Source organism: Seriola dumerili, unplaced genomic scaffold, assembly GCF_002260705.1.
Source record: "Seriola dumerili isolate Sdu_G_001 unplaced genomic scaffold, Sdu_1.0 BDQW01000149.1, whole genome shotgun sequence".
NCBI classification, from domain to species: Eukaryota; Metazoa; Chordata; class Actinopteri; order Carangiformes; family Carangidae; genus Seriola; species Seriola dumerili.
Genome location: NW_019174404.1, coordinates 11,091,306 through 11,108,487, shown reverse-complemented (window position 1 = coordinate 11,108,487; position 17,182 = coordinate 11,091,306). Strand labels below are relative to the sequence as shown.

At 41.6% G+C, this 17,182-nt stretch overlaps 1 protein-coding gene across 1 annotated transcript in view; it reads right to left on the bottom strand.

Moving 5' to 3' along the window:
- Positions 1–382: 382 nt before the first annotated feature.
- Positions 383–17,182, bottom strand: part of asap2 (ArfGAP with SH3 domain, ankyrin repeat and PH domain 2) — a 64,437-nt gene continuing 47,637 nt past the window's right edge. Inside the window, exons 10-28 of the mRNA XM_022751041.1 lie at positions 16,922–17,025; positions 16,282–16,351; positions 15,629–15,716; positions 14,624–14,672; positions 14,106–14,272; positions 11,904–12,037; positions 11,145–11,239; positions 9,937–10,126; positions 9,685–9,770; positions 9,053–9,168; positions 7,870–7,937; positions 7,655–7,762; positions 6,954–7,176; positions 5,878–6,030; positions 5,287–5,389; positions 4,705–4,763; positions 4,455–4,534; positions 3,579–3,698; positions 383–1,965 (exon numbers count right to left, since the gene is read on the bottom strand). Of these exons, the coding sequence (XP_022606762.1) occupies positions 1,891–1,965; positions 3,579–3,698; positions 4,455–4,534; positions 4,705–4,763; positions 5,287–5,389; positions 5,878–6,030; positions 6,954–7,176; positions 7,655–7,762; positions 7,870–7,937; positions 9,053–9,168; positions 9,685–9,770; positions 9,937–10,126; positions 11,145–11,239; positions 11,904–12,037; positions 14,106–14,272; positions 14,624–14,672; positions 15,629–15,716; positions 16,282–16,351; positions 16,922–17,025 (2,088 nt within the window). The 3' untranslated portion in view covers positions 383–1,890. The remainder of the gene's footprint in view (positions 1,966–3,578; positions 3,699–4,454; positions 4,535–4,704; positions 4,764–5,286; positions 5,390–5,877; positions 6,031–6,953; positions 7,177–7,654; positions 7,763–7,869; positions 7,938–9,052; positions 9,169–9,684; positions 9,771–9,936; positions 10,127–11,144; positions 11,240–11,903; positions 12,038–14,105; positions 14,273–14,623; positions 14,673–15,628; positions 15,717–16,281; positions 16,352–16,921; positions 17,026–17,182) is intronic.

Sequence of the window (17,182 nt, the reverse complement as noted above, 5' to 3'; positions counted from 1 at the left end):
CACACACACACACACACACACACACACACACACACACACACACACACACACACACACACACACACACACGTCCAGCTGAGGTCGTAATCTGTAACTGCTCCTCACCAGTGCATTAAAAGACATTTCCTGCCCAGGTTAACTCTGTTCTTTTTTTCTTAACATTTAAATATCAACAAAACAAAACCAAATCTATTTACATGAATAGATTATTAAATCCTCCTGTCTCCAGTGAGTTAATATTCAACACGATGAAGAGAGTGTATCAGCTGTGTTTCACATGCTTCTCCTCTTGTCATTCACAAATCCATGGAAGGCTCTGGTTTCAATTAAATGCCTCAATATCAACATTATGAACAGAAAGAAAGTTGCTCTGCAACCAAAATGAAGTTAATTACATTGTATATTTTATATCTATTTCATAACACTATAGATAAACTCATCTTTCTACATAATGGAACCCCAGAAATGTACAAATATGACGGGCCTAAGCTGTAGGAAGGATATTCTTTTCTCTCTCTGTCTGGTTGTATAGAGAGTGTCAAGATAAGAGACTTAATTTAGCTCATTTGTGAACAGAAACAAAATCAGCCTGTCAAGAGTGTGAGTGCTCTAAAAGGCAAGAAGAAGCAACAAAAGTCACAGCTAACTCCCACCTTTCATCACGCTCCTACACTTTTTTTTTTTTTTTTTAAATTTCCTCTTACTTCAATATTCTGTCATCCTCAGCTTATTCTGTGAAGAAGAGACACACACACACACACTTCCTATTCCTCTAATAAGGCAGATGACAGGTGAAGACAGCCTGATGTGTCAGACTCGACATAAAGGTAATTACCGACTGCTGCAGCTCCAGTCAGTGTCATCATTTGACCTAAAACAGTACGGGTGGAAGAACTGGGAGTGTTGCTGTTGAATGTCATCCTAAAATAGTACAGTAAGAGAAGTGTGCGTGCGTGTGTGTGTGTCTGTGTGTGTGTGTGTGTGTGTGTGTGTGGAAAAGCATTCATGGAAGTAGCATGACATTGAATTCGTTTGCAGCTCTATTACTCTACACACACCTGAGAGAGCAGGTTCTCCCAGGCGTGATTAGTTGAAGGCTATTTTTACATGCAGCCTCCCCCTTTCAATGCCGGTCTGTCTTTGAAACGGGGACAGGGAAGCGCTCCCGTGGGGGCAGCTTCTAGCATATTCTGGGGTTAACTTAGCACCATTAGAAAAACCTCCACGCAGGAGGGCTACCACAGAGTTGAAAAGTTGCACCTAGAAGCAGGTAGGCTTTTAAAAATCGCTCATGCACAGAGGTGGAATGTACGCATGTTGACTATGTTCACTTTTACAGTTGTTAGTAAGTTAAAATACATTGCTGTACTCTTTCAGTACTATCACTTTAAGGACTGTTTGTACATTGCAACTGAACAGAAAACGGGAGAAATGAATACTGTACATACAACCTTCATTATGTCACATGTCGTCTTATGTTGTAACAAGGATAAAGACAAGGAAAGTGCATTTATTGCGAGAGGTCATTCACTACAATCATTGTTTTTTTGTTTTTTTTTAAATCTTAAGAGTCTGCGTCACAAACATTAACAGCAAGCATTAAAAATCACATACGGCCCCCACGAGTCCTCGATGACACCCAGACTTTCTGGCGCAAGTCTGCCTCAGTTGCCATGACGACAACCACACAAAGTTGCAGCCAAGGTGATGATACAGCAGCGACACTTCAACAAGCACACCGATGATGCCAGTGATGATGATAGTGATTGATGATGATGTCGACAACAAAACACTGGGACGATGGTGGGCGTTTTTGCTGGCTGAAAGACACAGACGGGCGAAGGAGGGACGCTGCATCCCGGGACACTTCCTGAGACCCAGAGTGACCTTTTAGTCAGCGATGAAGTGTACAAATGTAACCGGGAAGGCTCCTCTTCTCATTGGATCGCCATCGATATGGCCCAGCTGTGAAGAGGGGAGACACAGGCGGGGTCAGAGGATGATAAAGGGCAGCTGGAACCCAAAATATTTTCAGAATGATGGCCAGTCTGAGCTCGTTTGGGTGGATGTAATTTCACTAAGACACCAAAAACATTTGACTAATCTCACCAAAGTAAGTAATCTAAAGCACAAAAACACAAGTAAATGCTGGGACTAACTAAAAAAGCTTCTAATTAAGTGTGTGTCCAAGGATTCAATCTTGATTCCTGAAATCCCAAGATCGCTTTTTGCCTCTGTGCCTTTCTCTGTGAATTCGTGTACATCTGAGTGTGATAACTAATGATGGTACAGTTAGGGACGTATAATACGAAAAATGTCTACATCGTCGAAATTGACTTAGTACACGATGAGAAAGGTTATTTTCAGTCAAAAAGTAACGCAAATACACCTGTTTATTTGTGGGATAAAAATAATACATTTATTTTATCCTCAATTTATCAACAATTAAAGTTTTCAGGATAAATTGAGGCAAGTGCTTTTGTATTTCTGCAAACCTGGTATCTATCTGATGTAAACCATACTTGCGGAATCAAATCAAAATGAAACAAATTAGGACATTCTGAATCAAAATTGAATTGAATCGGGAGATCAGTGCCAACATCTATCCCCACTAAACACCATCTAAAAAGGAAGTCTTACAGTGGACCTACTAAAAGAGGCTAAATCACAATAACTATTTCCATAATACATTCAAAATGACTTTCCTATTACCTTACAAGAAGACAGTACTTATTATGTCCATTTAAGTAATTTTAAACATCTTCTATACCTGAAAAACAAAAAGCTAGGACATGTTTCTGCTCCAAAAATTTCTGTACAAGGCTGAAAGTGAAACAGAATAAGCAACGGTGTTATTAAGTGTTGATCTAGTCTGATCTAGGTATGACCCAAAGCACATCAGGCATCATAAACACTGTTTCTACAAACGGAAAAATATCCTTCTATAATTTATGTTGATTCTCTTTTTGAATATTTTATGGGAAAGAAAGTCAAAATGAAACTTTGCAGCTCGAGTCATACAAGAAGTCTGTTTTCCAGCTACGAGACCAATTTGACCTCCAACTAAAGCACCACAGTGACACTCGTTACAGCTGATTTCATCCCGTTTGTGCTGCCTCATCACTGTGCTTTCATTTCAGTAACTGAGACACTAAACGAGTGATAACGCTTCTGATTGCAGGACAGAGAGGAAGAGTCGTGGGGACCTCAGGGGACTTTGGGTCCATGCGGAGAGAGTGAGTGACTAAATACGGTCATATCTGCAGAGGTGGCTCAGAGGAAAACAAGTTGCAGCTGGTCGATGTTCACACAAGGGGCTCCACAGAGGAAGCAACAGCAGGCGGAAAAAGAGGAGGAGGACAAGGAGGAGGAGATTTGAGGGGGTGGAAGGGGGGTATCGGCCAGAATGAGGTCATGGCTTTTTTGCTTTTAGTCTCCATGGTTACTGAGCACATCCACATGGTGAAAATGGGACCAGAGTGGGACATTGGAGTTGAACTGGGAGCACTTTGTGCTTTAATCTCAGATCATATGCAAGCATCCCGTATACGAGCCTCTACAGCAGGAGAGATACTGACCCACCACTCCTGGTCCTCCTCTCCATCCACCACGATCACCTCGCCCTCAGAGAAGGTCAGCTCGTCTGGGTTGTCCGCTACACAGTTGTAGATGGCTTTCACTCGCTTCGGCCTCTGCTTCTGAGAGACGAAACGAAGCAAACTGGTTTTATCAAGTGCGGGCAGCAACACAGTCAAGGTCAGTTCTGTCACACGTTTCCTTTTGTTCCTTTCTCTTTTTATTTCTCTTATACTTTTTGGATGTTTTTTTTTTTTTTTACTTGTGATTTTAGGACTTTTGAAGGCTGAATGACCAAAATTGTTTTGTCTTCTGTAAATGAAGTGACTTCTTGTTCTTGAGTGCGACCCTTCTCTGTCATGTGGATAATGCAGTGATTTTTCTGGCCGCGGTGAAAACTCAACTTAAACTCTTATTTATATGTTCATCCATAATTGGTGATAACATGTAACTGGCACAGCACAGGCTCTGACACAAGGGCACAAAAAGCAGACAAAGTAAAAGCTGCTCTAACCCTAAGGTTCTCCACTGGCTGACAAACTAAAATAAATGTCACTGTTATTTGTTATTGTCTTAAAAAACGTTTTAAAAACTGTAAAACAGAGATACACAGCTTCTCTACAAAAACTGTGAATGAAGCTCTTTGCATGAGCACACAGTAAGAGTACGGGAAGGAAATTTACTGCCTAAGTAGACACTGGAAACACTGAGACAATAGGTCAACCCTACACAGGAGGGAATTACACAACACTAATAACAGAATAAACCATGACTTGTTAAACCTGTGGCCAATGATTCAGTACAATAGTATCAATGAATAAGCACTTTACACCCTCGCAATATCTGGTCTATAATGAGAGGAAGAATGAGCGACTCACCGGGTAGGCCTTCCTCGGCATGGGGGCTGGAGGCAGAGACTGACCTATTGAGTTCTGGGGACATCCTGGCACTTCCTTAGCTGGAACAGGAAGAGGAAATTATATCACAACGACAACTAAACTTTCCACGTTTCCACACAAGAAACAGGATCTGACAGATAGTAAAACAACTTGTGCTCAACTTTCTGAACACTGGACCGTCGCAGATTAGACAGAGTCGACGTTCCACCTCTCTTATCTATTTACTCACCTGGTCTTTCGATAGACTGTGTTCGATTTAGAGGTCCTCTGTTGAAGCTTTTATCATTGCTGAAAAACAAAAAGAATGTAAAAAAAAAAAAAAAAAAGTAGCCTCATTAGCAAAGTGATAGTCATATGAAATCTAACAGAAAACTGTGCAGCTCTCTAAGACTCTCCAGAGCAGATTTATTGCAGCACTATCAGCCCTGTGGGAGATAAAAAGACAAAAGAGCAACTGTGGAGGAGAGTTATTGCTCGTCTGTCTCGACACAGAGCTTAGCCTGGACTCTAATGAAGCGACTAAACAGCAGACATGTAGGCTCAGTCCTCTCGGGGAAACAAACAGCACATTACAAGACAAGTGTTCACAACGGCAAGACACACAGCCCCAGGCTAATGCAAGATGTTCCTGTGTGTGTGTGTATTGAATTATATGAATCAGTTGTCTTCCAGTGTAAGCTAATGAAGCTATCACTAAACTCATTCTGGCCATGTTTCTGTACATGATGACATTTCATTTACAACCGCAGACGTCTCAGATCTGAAACACCTTGTTAATTGTATATTCATACATGTGTTTTTATATTCTTACCCTGCGGGTGATTTGGGTGGCACTGCTCTGGACCCCAGGGGCCCCTGGACTGACTTGGACTGTATGCTCAAAGCTTCCATCTTTGCCACAGGAGGACACAGACCTGGGACACATAGTAACACACCTCACTTACTTTAATCCGTTTCATATTGTTGTACACAGAATATTTCTGAGGTTTCTTGACTGTTCACTTGACCTCACAGTGGGGTGTGGTATCACGTGGTTATTTCCTCATGCTCAATAATTAATCAGGCTCCACCCAGTATTAGTATGGTGTTCCTGATAAAGAGCGTGGTGAAAGTATATTCTGCATCCAATCATTTTCTTATACAAGTACCCTTTGCAGGGTCACTGGGTAATTATATCATTATCAATTATTATCATTTTGGTAAAATGATGTAAAATGAAAATTCTTTAATTTGTAAATTATAAATAAACAAAACTCAAAACCGGCACCTGCATGAATTTACAGATGTGAATTTATCCCTCAAGGACAGACATAAACAGAGGAACGACTTTGAATCTATGACTACTTTCACTTTGGAAAAGGTTTAGTTGGAGGGTGAAGAAGGGGTGGAGGTTTGTCCATACCTCCAGTTGAGGTAAGTCTCATCGGGGGGACAGGAGGATGCATGTTGGGGGGGTCTGAGGACGACCTCTGTCGCCCCACCATGTCTGAAGATACTGGCTTCCAGCTGCTGGACACTGGGGACTGACTGAGCCCTCCCAGACTGGATAACAGGACTGAGGGAGGGAGGGAGAGAGAGAGAGAGAGAGAGAGGGAGGGAGCGAGAGAGAGGGAAAGAAAAGAGATTACTGAGAGGGAAGGGAGAGAGAATGCATCGCACTTTGCCAAAACCAGTGTCCACTTTAAAAGTTGTTTCCATTTGAGTGTAATTGAGAGCGACATTTAATGGGGAGAGGGAATGTGCAGAATGCCGAGGCTGGGGGCTGCGGCGAGGTGAGGTGGGCAACACAGCTGGTTGTTTCTCCTCCGCTCTCTTGGCAGCAGTCCAGGCAGCCGCTAATGTTATTAAAGACTGACTGTGGTGGACTTGTCACAAGCCGGTTAGCTTAAAGAACTACAATGAGGTTTTTTTTTTTTTTTTTTTTTTTTAGCAGAGCATAAACAAACTAAAACCTTTTAGATTGTTTCCCCATCAAACAATATCCCACCTTTTTAAGAACCTGTCTTTTTCATAAAGTTGAATGTGGCTTCCCAAACCACTTCTTTCCAGCATGAAAAGAAATCCTGCCCTTTAGATTTGAGATCATTTGAATGTACGAGGCCAATTTCCCCTTGTGAAGAGGTCAACAACTTTCTGGAAAAGCAGCCCAGCCATCTGTCTGCAATGTGACTTTTCTCTGCTTCTGTACGCAGAGACATCTGTGATGTTAAAACAGGTCAAAATGTCACTCACAAATCACAGAGTAATTAACATAAGGGCCATGGCAACAACAGACCTTCTTCAGTGAGGTTGTTCCTCTGGGGCATATTTCAGAAATATCATTTCCACAAGACAAAGAGGTCTGACTCAGATTACCAGATTTAGCTGGATCTTTTTGTATGTATCCCTATAAATTATATATATATATATATAAACGATATATTTTGCTATTTCTGCCTTGGACTCTTCTATTGCTGATGCTGCTGTGTCTGACATTACCCGGGTTCCTCGGGGGCAGCGGTGGAGCGGAGGTGGTGGCGGGCTGAGGCGAGTTGGTGCTGAGGATGGTGCCATAGGTCTCGTTGTTAACCAGGTTGGGCATGTAGGCGCGCTGTTTGTCCTTGGTGAGGCTGATGCCGTCGCGGCCTCCCGGGCCCAGGTTGGAGTTGCTGCTCGGGGTGTAACAGCTGACCGGGCGCTCGTCTCTGCGATGAGGGCTGGGCTGGAGGGGCATCAGAGGGTCAGTGTGGGCCAGAGGTAAAAGTATGCATGTAAGGATGTGAGACTGGTGATTGCATAATGTGAGAATGTAACAGGTCAGATGTGGTTCATCAGATCATCCAAACTTCTGCCATCTTTTCTTCTTAGACTTGCCTGATTTATGAATCTTATAATATTTTCTCTCTACCAGTTATTAACAGACCTGACTAATCATTTTTGCAGTCTTAATTCCGAGCTGAGATCTTGTAAAATCACGTTTTATCCAAACTGACTAACATTTCCAGTTTCAATGAAAAATTTATCAAAGGCAATGCATATTTTTTTTTAGCTCTCAGCTTGCCTGTATGAACTGCAGAACTTTTCTTCAAAACAAGTGGGTTTTCTCACCCACTTGTGCAGCACTCTCTAAACTCTGCTTTTTCCAATGACATCTTCATAAATACTGTATTATAATCTGTTCTCACACAAATGTCACTCACCTTCTCATCCAGATCTTCGTCACTCTCATCCAAGTCTTCATGCTGTAGACACCATTCATACTCAACGTGGACGTGGGCATTGAATTTCCCTGCCAGAGCTTGGCTCAACTATACATACAAACAAATCCACATACACACAAACACAGATGACTGACATGGTTTCAAGGAGTGATGTGTTTGCAGGAATAAGCCGAGTCCAAACATAGTGAGCTCACCAGTTCCTCACACTGTAGGTGTTTTAGCCTCCGAGCGATATCCAGTGGTGTCTCCCCGGCCTCATTAGCTGCAGGGGAAAACACCAGAAACATATAATCACTGTTGTATCCACATGCCACATGAGCACAAAGACACAGCCCGTTTTCTTTAATCCCTTTTCGCTGTGACTTGAGAAATGTGTAATTAGACCGTTTCCCACACTGAATAACTCTCTGGCCTCTCTGTCCTCCTTCTCTATCTATCTATTATCTGGTTGTGTTGTTGATGTCAGAGCGGAGCAGGAAGATTAGTGGTGTGAGAAGGAGTTGCCATGGTCTTTTGGTAAAGCTCGCACGTCTGGGAACTAAACCTGACAGACTTGGACTAAAGGGTGTTTGTGTGTATGAGAGTGAGAGAGGATGAGAGGCAGTGAGAAAAACAGTGGTGGAAGAAGTACACAGACCCTCTACTTCAGTAAAAGTAGAGCTCAAACTAAATTTTTAAAAAAGTACTTAAACCAGATGTACCTATATGTCATATACATTACATATGTAAATAGCACTATGGGATTATTGTCACTGATGCAATAACTATGTATTCATCACACAAACTAGTTTTCATGTAGGTTAGATATTGTTATCAGTGAATTATTTCCATCTAGCTACTAACTGCCAGATGTCACAGCTGGCTAACTGAACTAATGTTAAATAACTCATCTGATCTGACATTCGATCGAAATGCTGTTTAATCATAACATGAACTTTTACATGTTACGATTTATAAAAGACGTAATATCTCAAATTTCAAAAGCTAACGCTAATGTTGTTAAAACTCACTCTTAATTACATGAATAATACCAACTGTCTGAAACACTCATATTTCTCCATGATTCATAAATAAAAGCAACATTTTTCTGATCCATTTCACTATTATTTAAGTCTTTACTAGCTAAGACAATAATGATGCAGCCAGTAGCTAGTTAAATCACCACTAAACCACCACCACAAACTAAGCTAGCAGCTATTAAGAACTTAGGACAGTTTTAACATACAAACTTGTGATGGATTTTTCAATAAATGGTGAAAACGAATCCAGGTGTGAGAATAAAAAAAAAAAGAGACATAAACAGAAAAAAAGAGGAGGAAAGAGGTGGACAGTGAATGCAACATGGCCGTCCTGTTCAGTGCTGCTGTGTTTCCTTACCGATCTCTATGGAGGCCTTCCCCCGCAGCAGCAGTTTCAGACACTCGCTGTTGTCGGTCAGGCAGCAGTAGTGTAGCGCTGTGCTGCCTTTAGCTGTCTGCTTATCCAGATTCAAGCTGTTAGGGGACACAGACAGAGAGGAAAACTTCCAATCACAACACTGGAGGCAATATATGTGAATATGTAATATCCTCCAGCAAAAAATTTTAAATAAGCTTTGTCCAGTTTTGTGTAATAGGTAAAATATTTATGAAGATTTGTATTAACTATAAATCAGAACACAGCTCTATAAAAAGAGGGAATAACAGACAGGATGAAAGGCAAATAAATGCTTAAACAAATCCCTTCAATCTAAAGAGAGAATGATGAAAAAAGGAGAAAACATAAATATCAATAACCTCTGGCAATAGACAAACAGCCCCTTATATTTGAATTTCAATTACATGTGTTAAGAGGCATCATTCCTCCAGTCTATGTCAAAATAAATCTTTTTTTGGTGGTATTTTCAATGTTTCCTGCGAAGTCGAATGGAAAGCCAAAACCCTTTCCTGTTTTTTTGCATTCTGTCAGTAAAAAATATCTGAAGTGAAGCACGAATGCATAGTTGCCCACTGTTTTCTTGCTTTGTTAACCTGTTCTGAGTGAGGAAGTCCACGATGTGAAGAGATGTTCTATCCACCAGTCTGACTGCGAGATGAAGGGCTGTCTCCCCTTGTTCCTGAAATCAAAAGATAAAACATTTGCATGAAACCGCTGGGAATGCGAGGTGCTAGTGGAGAGTCAAGTCAAAAGCAATAAAGATGCTTATCATGCAATTATTATGAGTTACAAGTGAAACCCCTGGTGGAAAAACTATTAAAGTTTCGAGTATTTTGTGTACTGACGTGTCCGTTGGCCAGAGGTATGGGCTCCATGAGGTCCACTCCCTCAGCGTAGACCTGGATGAGGGAGAAAATGTCTCGAGCCTTCACTGCATCGCACAGCGTGTGGAGCCGCGACGTTGCGTCAGGACACTTCTTCCTGGCGAAACGCTTCTCTGTGTATTTGGCTGTGATGAAGTCTTTCCTCGCCTGCCTGGTGGAGGACATAATGTGGGAGGTGTGATTGTGCAGTAAAGTTGGGAATGCACCAATCAAAAGCCAATAATAATAAATGGTGAATGAATACTCTAAATTGGATCTCTGTGATCAACAGATAACCATTTCAGTGGTTGATCAAGTGTCATCATAAGTTGAAATTGCAAGAAAAAGCATAAAAAAGTATAACACATTGTTCTTCATTAAATAATGTGTTACATTAAAATAAAACCTGAAATCTATTTCTTCCTACGGTGCACATTTTGACGAACGAAGAATGAACCTCCAGTTTGCTTGGTAGCAGTGTGTCAATAAACTGGTGGAACTTTTGTTAACTCAAGTTAGATTTCTGTGGGGTTTTTTTTTTTTTTTTTTTAAACCACAATCACATATCTCAGCAGTACACAGAAAATTTCAAATTCTCCCTAAAATGCGCTTTCTTTTATTTGAGAAAAACAAATAGCAGTCCTGTTAAGAAGAGCATGTGTCAAACAGGTGCAGAGGAGCAAACACAACCACTGCTAAATGTTCCTCTTTGTTATGTCTGCAAGTCGTTCCTGCCCTTTGTTTGACATGCGACACATGGACGCGATTTGAACAGCTGTGCCGTACCGTGTTAGACGTAACACCACATGGTCCATCTGCAAATTTGTAAAAAGTATTGCACCTAAAATATGATGTAGGAAAATATGTTGATAGGTAAGCACACTAACTATACCTAATTGTTGTGTTTTAACCCTGAGCAGGCCTAAGAACACAGGACATGTATTTTGAAACATAACCGTGTCATATAATTGATTGTAACCATGTCATCATCGATACTAAGTTGGGTGAGTTCGCTTATTTGCCAATCATACAGTTTAAAAAAAGTTTCAGAAAATTCAGAAACCCTGATCAGTATGGTGTGACCAGTTGTCGGCAATGTGAGACAGGTGGGGGAGGAGGGGTATGGGGCAAGGAAGGGAGGAGGTGAAGAGAGATGGAGTGTGGAAGAGAGAGTCGGAGGGTTGACTTACATGTCACTGGCTGGGTTGGGTTTCACAACATTTTCAGCACTTAAACAAGCCTCCATGATTTCATTAAAGCCTGCATTCCCCACATTCTTGGCCAGCTGTGGAGCACACATACACGGACAGACACACACACACACACACACACACACACACACACACACACACACGACACACACACACACACACACACACACACACACACACACACACACACACACAAATTAAAACTAGTTATATGTCATTTTCTGCTCCACATCCATTAATTTAAAAGTCACCAGTTCAACTCACTCCTCTATCAGGATGAAGTGCAGACTCTATGTATGTGGAGCCTTATAAACTGCACACCACCCGTCTGATTGTGGCTAACACGATGGCGTCTTAACACCAAGCAATCATGACTGCAAGCATTTAATCCTGACCGTCCCACGGGCAGTAAATCTCTTCGCCAAACCGTGATTAGAAAAGCCAAACAAAATCTCAGCTATTCTGAGAAAGGAGACTTCCAGAGGTCTCAGAGAGGACGAAAATGGAGGCCAAGAGTGATTCTTTTCACCTTCCTTCTCCCCACTTTCACCTCCTGTCTTGATTTACTGTCCTTCTTTCCTCCTCATTCCTCCTTGCCCGTTCTAAATTTTATCCTGCCTAAAAGTCTCCAGAAAGATTTGTATGGAAAAATCAATACAAGAGGATGACGCAAACTTCGAGAAAAACAGGGGATGTGAGGTGATTCAGTGAGAAGACCAGACGCCTAAAGTGATTTACCAAGAGCTCTGAGGTGCTGAGTACATCCAGAGTGAGCGACTGGATCCTGGAGTAGTGGACTCCCAGCTCTCTGTGGATCCCCGAACATTCAATACAGGTGAGGATGCCGAGGTTGGTGGACAGCCACGTTGGGTCTGAGAGACAGAAAAGACACGCGAGGGAAAAGAGGGAGAAATTAATATTGGTGACACACTGTCCTTGAGCAAAAAGCAGTAAAGCAAGAAGACATTTCTGGAGCATGTGAGCCAACTTTGATGTTTCCTTGCGGAAAGCTGTGGACTCTGGAAATTTAATAACTGCCTGAAGGGTTTACCGTCACATGGCAGACAATGTCAGAGGAAAGTGACCAAGCCAAACTGTAAGTCTGGCCTAGATACACAGTATGTCTGGGTATATGTGTATGTCATATACAGCACATTAAAGTGCATATATTTCTGCAGGAGGAAATTTTATGGGACTCAAGAGAAATTACTGTGGGTGTATTTGAAAAAAAAAAAAAAAGATTTGAGTCGTAATAGTAATATCTCCACAAATAAAGAGGATCTGCGAGAGTTTTATCATTTTCAAAACTGGGGACTTTAAGGACTATACCAGTGGTTTTGCATGCTTTAGTTCATAACTATGCACATAAATCACTGCTAACACTTTCCCAACGCATAGCACAAATTGCTAGAACGATTTCCCATCTTCCAGGCAGCAAATCATTTCTGTTTATTTGTTTCAGAGACTTGAAATTAGCTTTAAGCTTCAGCGGTGACGACACTTCATTACAACTGTTGTTACGGCAATGCGGCGGTTGTCATTTGGGCACATTTGAGGGAAATTCTTTGGCACAAGTATGATGGTGGCAGACTTGACATTTGGGAACAACAGCCTGGCACAGACTCATCGGGCTGTGGCAGGAGTGCATCCAGGTATGTTGTCCCGTCCTGCAGCCTTGCAGGGGTTGACCCTGGACCGGGCCCAGCCTGCTCATCGGGCTGTGGCAGGGCTTTCAGGGCAGGCGTGCTGTTCGGGATTTCACAGCATGCATAGAAATCATTTAGCTGGTGTGGGAGGGAGGGGTTCACTATCACAGACCTGTGGCGGGACTTTGTCGTCCGTGATGGCCTGGATTCACTGCCACCGGTGCCATAATGTCTCTGCTGTCTGTAAAGTGGGCGTTGATGTTCAGGTTGTACTGGCATTTTGCTCTTGAGTCCATGGAAGAGATGAATTCTTTCCTTGTGTAACATGTTACTCTTTTCCTAGGATTTCTCACCATAAATGAAATTTGATTTCAACCACAGAGCTGTGGATAATTACTGTTAGAAACTGACCGATCCTGTCCCAGTGTCAGGAGATTTAAATAATTAATGAAGTTACGGTTGCTGTGCTATCATGAGAAAAATGTGAACAGCAACTCTTTCACTTTGGAAACGCACATGTGCTTCCAGCTGCTGTGTAACGGCCACAGGTAATTAAAAAACCACAGTCCTACCTACAAACAGGTGTGGGGAACTAACAGAACATTAACTTAATAAAGACAAGAGTTGGCGTTGCTTTCCACTGCTGGAGACAGCTCTCAGTGAGTAAAGGAAAGAAGTTTGATGCTGAATTTGCAACGTTTCTTCTAGCCTGGTAAGTAAACAGCTGTTAATGCTAACGTTATCTATGTAGCCATAGCAAAACTTACAAATAGTTCCTTTAAGGTCAGAATATAGTTACAACAGTTACGTGACAGTATTAATGGGGTTTGGAGGAAGCATCTTTGCTTCAGTCCATTGTATTTATTACATGAACACACAGACATGCACAAGATAAAAATCCCAGGTTCCTTCAGGTATTTCTCCTGGGAAATAGGAACAGATTTAGTCAGGGATCACATTTCCCAGGTTCTAACTTTGACAAGGACTATTTTTTTTAAGTTCTCAGAAATCAAACTTGAAAGAACAAACAAGTAAACGTGGTTCTAATGAGAAAACAATTTGAATTTGGTTATTTCCTTGCATTAAATAGGTTACTCCAGAAACAAGTCCGCCATGTGTGTGCAAATTGATTTTCAAACCACAGTGAAATAAAGTGGTAACTAACTGCTGCCTGAAAGGTAGAAAAGTGTCTTTTTGTCAGCACCAATCATTTAAAGATCATATAATTCGTTTTGATTCTGTGCTGTCAGTCTTATGTGAGGTGTCAGTTTTCCCATCTATCTTTGCCACTCACTGGGCGCTCCGCAGTCACAGCACACGTCATTTCCCGTCATCCTCTTGACTTCTCCAAGGATTGCCTTGGTCAGCTCCTGCACAATGTTGTTCTCCCCAACATGCTGGTCCCCTTTAAAGGCCTGATTCAATGCCTCCTCCTTACTGTTCTGCAGCACCGAGATCCAGCTGGAGGAGGGAAGACACGAGACGAGACAGGAGGGAGGGGCGTTACAGGAGATGTGAGTAAGATAAGAGTCAGAATAATGAAAGAGAAGGAGGAAAAAAGTAGAGAGGGGAGAAGGGAAAAGTAGGCTGAGAGGTGGGGATGGGAGCAGCCAAAGCAGAAAGAAATGAGAGGAAAAATGGAGGGAGTGCAAGTAAAAGGCATTTAATGGGCAAAGAGTGGGAGGTAAAGGCAAGGCCAAGCATCTGACTGAGTGTGAGGTAGGAAGTGTCTGAAAAGTGGTTGAGGTGGTAAACAGGATGCACTCTGGCACAAGCCTTAACACACGAGGGAAGGAAGGAACAGGCACTTACATCTGACAGTCCTGGTCGTCCTCGGCCTGAAAGTGATACGTTCTGTCGTCTAAAACAGAAAATAAATGAATGAAAGAACAGAAGAGAGAAGTGGGAGAGGAAAGAGAGGGAGGGAAGGCATTAATCACAGAGCAGTGGAGATGAAGAGATTAAAATATCCCACTGACAGGTCAGACCGAGGGTGAACTCCTGAATAGAAAACAACTAAACTCCTGTAGCTCTTGTTTCTGTCTTCATTTTGGAATCACTTACTAATAACCAGGGAGACAGAAGTATTTTTACACCACTGTATCCAAGCAACGTGAATTATGTTGCGTCTCCAGTGGCTGAAGTTTCACCTCTCAATCTTACAGTCAGTATCTCTTCTTAAATACTTAAAAAAAAAAAAAAAAAAAAAAAAAGATCAATAGCTACATCTCACAGTCGTTTGATTAATTTCTGTGACAGAAGCCAAATAATTAAGAATCACAACCTGAGAAAAATGTTGCTAACAAACAATTATTTTCATCATCAATTCATTTGCAGACAATTTCAGTTAGTTCATTTAGTAAATGAAATCTCAATTGTGAAAAAAGTTTTCCAAAGACTGAAAAATGACTGAAACTATTTTAATTAATTTTCAGCCCTTAAAGTGATTATTTTGACCAATGTTTTCAGCTGTAAAGTCTTTTTTGCCACTGTTTCACTTTAATGTGTTGCAACTAAATGTTAGACTGAGGAGTGAAGAATTTGTCAATATTTGTTCTTTTTAAAATTAGCTCAGCTTCAGTTTGCTGCTACTTGCTAAATAGTTAAACATTTGAAGTCCTGCTGGCCTGCTGCTGCTGCCTACAAGAACTGAGCTAATTAAAATGAGGCATTTGAGTGCAACAACCACAGCCTGGGGGAAAAGAAAAAAGGGAAAAATGCCAACAACAGAGAGTAAAAACAAAAAAGATAAAGAAGAGAACTTATAAAATGAAAAGGAAAATAGCAGATGTGATAAAAACAGCATGATGAACTTACGTGATATGAGGTCAAAGCTCCTCTTCTCCTCGGGATTGTGTTTCACCTGGCAGGTGAGCAGGTTGAGTTTAGCTGGCGGCCTGTTCGCCTGCCAGAGAGAGAGAGAGAGAGAGAGAGAGAGAGAGAGAGAGAGAGAGAGAGAGACAGAGAGAGATGAAGCACAGAGAGGAAGGGAGGGTGGAGAAAAGCAACAACATAAATGAGTGAGAGTGTTGTGTTTAACCGTATCTGACCGCTGCCGGAGCCAAATGAAACATTTGATAAGCCGCTCTGTGTGAGACTAACTGTATTGGCGAGAGGACTCGACTGGGCTGGAGTTAAATCTTTATATGGGAACAAACAGAGTTAAGTGAGACTCAGCTGAGGCAGCGATGTGAGAGGAATGCTAACTTGTGAACCCGGCCTGTGATCTCCGCTGCTCGCTGTTAATGCATTCACGGCTAATGGGGGAATATAATGACCAGCGAGGGAGAGGGCCTGCAGCCAATACACTGAGACTAATGTGGTTAAGGTGGCAAAGAGTGTGGAGGTCAGTTCACATGTGTGTGCGTACGAGTGTGCACGATTTTTTAAAATCAGCGCAACCACACCGTGTTCAGTTGTGTTTTCACAGCACGGATGCGAGAGAGAAAAAAGCGTGATTGCTTGCTTACTGTGCCGTGTGAGATGGTGAGGTATCCGTTCTTCGCCGTGCACTTTCTCTTCTGCCAAACTTTCCTCAACCTGCAACACACAGAAAACAGTGATGAGTGCATCAGTGAACTCTTGAATTCACAGAGCAGACACATGTTTAAAAATGAGCACAGGTTACAACTGGGATTCCCATGCATTAGTTATGACAAACAGGTTGAAATTTGCTGCTTTTCTCTGATTCATTTTAATTTAAAAATGCCAAAAATTGAGTTTGGTTATTCACATGTGAATATTTCCTGGTTTTCGTATTCATTTATCAGAGTAAACTAAATATCTTTGCATATGATAAGCTACTAGAATATGTCATCTTAGGCTCTGGGAAAACATAATTGTTATGTTTTTTGTTTTTTTTTCTCATTCATGTATTTTTCATTTATAGACTAAATAACTAATTTATTAATCGAGAAAATAGTCAAAAATAATCATTAGTTGTAGACTAATTTGGTCAAGACTCCCTTTCTGCTTTGAAAGGACTTGTATTCTTTAGAAATTTAAAGCTTGTCATTCAATAAAAAACATTTATACACACATTTACAGTGTAATTTTTTCAACTACAACTGTACGATCTGATCTTTGTACTTAATTTTAAGAAAAACTCACCCGTCGCTTTTCTTGTAGAGATACCCACTGCGCTCTGTGCCGTGCTCCTTGTTGCCCTGTGGCTGGTGCAGGCTGTAGGTGGTGCTCTGCCTCACCTGTGAATCCTGGGAAAACACACACACACACACACACACACACACACACACGAGCAAATAGAGAAGAAAAATCAGAGCTGTTACACAAATAATGAAACGAAACAAAAAGCAGTTGCTGCACGTGGCTCTGATTCTCCTGCTCCTCAGAGAATTTCCAGGCAAGTAT